Source organism: Branchiostoma floridae, chromosome 14 (assembly GCF_000003815.2).
Source record: "Branchiostoma floridae strain S238N-H82 chromosome 14, Bfl_VNyyK, whole genome shotgun sequence".
Classification (NCBI taxonomy): Eukaryota; Metazoa; Chordata; class Leptocardii; order Amphioxiformes; family Branchiostomatidae; genus Branchiostoma; species Branchiostoma floridae.
The window spans coordinates 20,703,175-20,707,026 of NC_049992.1; the positions used below are offsets into that span (position 1 = coordinate 20,703,175).

At 43.1% G+C, this 3,852-nt stretch overlaps 1 protein-coding gene across 1 annotated transcript; it reads left to right on the forward strand.

Annotated features, from left to right (window-relative positions):
- Positions 1 to 2,059: 2,059 nt before the first annotated feature.
- On the forward strand, positions 2,060 to 3,852 carry LOC118430242 (the record flags this gene model as incomplete). Its single annotated transcript, XM_035840951.1, is given in 1 exon segment — positions 2,060 to 3,852. A coding segment is annotated over 1 exon segment (1,314 nt).

Sequence of the window (3,852 nt, forward strand, 5' to 3'; positions counted from 1 at the left end):
ACATTAGTAAAAGTGATTTTTCAATGGGTGATTTTGAAATAGTCTATTGTTGCATGGGGAGGGAGATGGCTGAAATATGCTGTATTTGCTCTCAAGCAAATGTCGGCCTTTCTAGTTTCTATTTTCTTTTTGAACAGACAAGGACAATGTGGCACTGCACTCAAGTTTTGTAACTTATTAAAAGTGCCATATACAAAGTACAGACAGAAGGTAAATGTAGTCTTTTACCTCCCCGACCGAAGTCAGATACCCATTTTTACACCTGGGTGAAGTGAGGAAGGTCGCGTTAAGTGCCTTTCCCTTGAGCACAAATTCGGGGGCACGGCGGGGATCGAACTCAGGACCTATAGATTCCGAGCCGAACGCTCTACCACTTACACCACGCCCGACGCGACTAATGACTTACCATGCTAGGCGGCACCCTGTATTACTTGACGTTACTTCACGTTACGTTCGTAGGCCTTCCTCACGTCTGCTGGGTTGTCGTCTGCCGCGATGACTGTAGTATTAGGGTAGTACTGGCCCACAGACTTTAGCAGGCATCTTAGGTTGTCATAGTTACATGATGACGTCACAACTACCGTGACTCCGTCACCGATATATATTTGTGTTGATTTTATAAACATTATCAATAAGTTTCGCCTGATTTCAGAAAAAAAGAGAATGTTTTTCCTCTTCAGGGATGATTGGATATACCTAAAAAGACAAACATGATGTGTTTTAGCCTAATAATCATACTTGTAGAACTGACACCAGGAAGGTGGCCATGACTACAGTTGCAGAAGTGAAAGTTGTTGGATAGTTGTAAAAGTGACACCAAATATGGAAGTCATGAATGTAGTTGCCAGCTTTGCAAGTGATACTGGTGTACCACACTAGTATCACTTTTACTACACTAGTTCATTTTTTTAATACAGGAATGAACGTCGTGTTAGTTGTGATGCCACGTTTTGTCACTTCAAATTAATCCTGCCACGACGTTTATTGTGTTTATTTTGATAATCGAGACATCTCATTATTTTGCACTCTGCATAGTGTGTCATCGATAGAATCTACTTGCTGTGGCCTTAGCAAATTAAAATAATGGTAGAGACTCTAATTTAGAAAGTTCAGTTGCAAGTTTGTTCCCAAAGGCTAATTGCAAGTACACTGTAGAACACTGTAAAACATCGGAGACATACATGTAATAAATATTTTTTTTTTAAATAAAGACTGCACAACTAGTGGTGTTAGCTATATCTAGACAGGTTGTGTTTGACTTCTTTTTCTCTAGAAATTGTGAGTTCTGCAATTTTCTGCAAAAAGTGTTTCCGTTCGCCCGTTTATATTGAAAAGTTAAAGTTGAATGAATGTTGACATAGAGCATTTACATTATTTCTCACGCTGCTAATGTCATATAGTTCTAGGTCCGCTGCAAACGTTTAAAAGCCGCATTTAGTCGGTATACGTAGGCCACAGCAAATGAATTTTACGGATGACGTCCTTTTTAGAGTGCAAAAATAATGAATAAGGGGGAAAAGCTACTATCCAAGGTTAAGCAGAGGTTAGGCTCCGGCTGTTTTTTTAACGTTTTTCACGACGCCCCAGGGGCGAGCCTAATATTATAGTGTGCGAATTCGTAGGCATGTGAGGAATTTTTACAGCCATGCGTAGTAGTATCATCTGAGTATTCCCCAGGGAATTTGTTTTCAAGAGGTTTTAAGTATGTTTTGGGGGAAATGGGTGCCGATCGTGCGCTCCTGCTAAAAAAATGTTAAATTGTGTCTTAATCGTACGATCTTACAATATTCTTCGGTATACTAGTTTGTAGATGCAATATCTACTACCGGAATAAGTTTTTTCGTCTCTTCTAGTGATTTCCCTCGTAATACGACGGTATCTAGGTGCTGCCCCCAAGACCCAAGCCGTACCCAAGCCGTACCCAAGCAGAACATGGCCGACAGAGGTGACCGTAACGAGCTTTACTCTCTACTTGGAGTGCCTCCTACAGCTACGCGCGATGAAATCATCGATGCATACAAGAGAGCAGTTTTGCAGTATGAAGAGGCTTCAACGTTGGGCAGAAAGGACAGCGCTTATAAGGAAGCTGACTCAAACTATAAAGAGGTGAGCAGGGCGTTCTTTGTTCTTTCTGACGCGTCGCACAGACAAATCTACAATGACAGCGGCGTCATCCCCAACTCTCCCAAGCCTACCAAGAAGTCAATACGGCAGCGAAGAGACTATTGTGTGCAACATAATTCACAAAGCATAACTATCTATGTACCCCCAAACCTTGCGAAGTCCTGGCTAACTGCCTGTGAAGAAGAGCACGCCACTAATGCAACAAAATTGACTCAAGGCCACCAAATCAAAACTACGTTCGGTGATGCCAAGTCTGAAGAATCGGTTGGAACCGTGAGCATCACAGTGTATGAAAGCACTCAAAAACTGTTGATTCAGGGTTCGGCATATTTGCTCTGGTTTTCAGAAGTCTTTCCTACACTTAGGAAGAGAATCAAAGCCAAGTCTGTCAGTGCTGAAACTCAAACCGAAAACATGGCTTCCGAGGCGGCAGATAGCTCAGAGTCTGTGATTGTTCCTAACCCGTCAATTTGCCAAACATGCGATCAGCCCCTATCATCCGATGTTTGCCCTTTATGCAATACTGTACCTAAAGACTTTGTGGATGTGAACAGTAATGAGATCAACACTTCCGCAAACCACCTCATTCAAGACAGCATCAACAAGCTGGAAACCTGCCTGATAAACTCCATCGCAGACAGAAAGCTGTTTGAGGACTCTATCTCTCAACGCCTCTCTGCTCTGGAAGCCAAACCAAACTCATGCAAACATGTTTGTGACATTTCATCTACTGTTGAGGGAAGAAGATTAAGGGAGGATATTGTGCGACTAGAGGGTGTAAAGTGTCAGTTGGAGCGCGAAGTCAAGTCATTGCAGGAAAAACTAGAGGAGTTAGCTAGTTATGTCCACATCCAGTCCAGTAAAACGCCGATAGAACTGAAATCTATGGAAACCCAGACCACAGATAATCAATCTATGGATCAAGATTCTGATCGTGCTGATAAGCTGATACACGAAGTCGTCGCTACAGTGAACGTACAAAACCGATTTGAAGTTCTGGATAAAGTCTCTGATCATCCCGACTCAGACAGTTCGCACATGCTGTCGAAACAAGGAGCACGGAGTGTCAATTCAAAGGCAAATCACAGGACCCACGCGACCCGCTATGAAAAGGCACCGCCAAAGGACGAAGGAATTAGCACCTCTCAGGGAAAACAAGGCACACAACTCGACATTCTGATTTTGGGGGACTCAAATACAAAGGCGCTAAAAGGGGACATTCTATACCCCAACAAAAGTGTGAGAAAGGAGCTAACATATAACTTGACAGAGGCTACCGAATATATCCAACACTCCAGGTTGCCTGATCCTAAGGTTATTTTGGCTCATGTCGGTACAAATGACATTCGGGACATCCGAGATGCATCGAAAGTGTCTGAAGGCTTCCGCAAGTTCATTCAAACCTCCCGTGACAAATACCCACAGACCAGTCTTGTCCTTTCGTCCATTCTACCAAGAGACGCCCCTACCCTACACGGTATCGGAGATGATGTGAATTCCTTTCTGAAAGTAGTCGGGGATGAAACGAGCTTCGTCCATATCGTTGACAACACAAACTTTGCCAACGAAGGGGCGATTAAAAGTGCTCTATTCGCTTCGGACGGCTACCATATCAACAGGAATGGAATTCGCGTTCTAGCTGCTAATATCAAGCGAACAACCAACACGATGGTCCAAAAGGGCATGAAAAATCCCCACTTGTGGGACATGAATATTGATGATAATTAG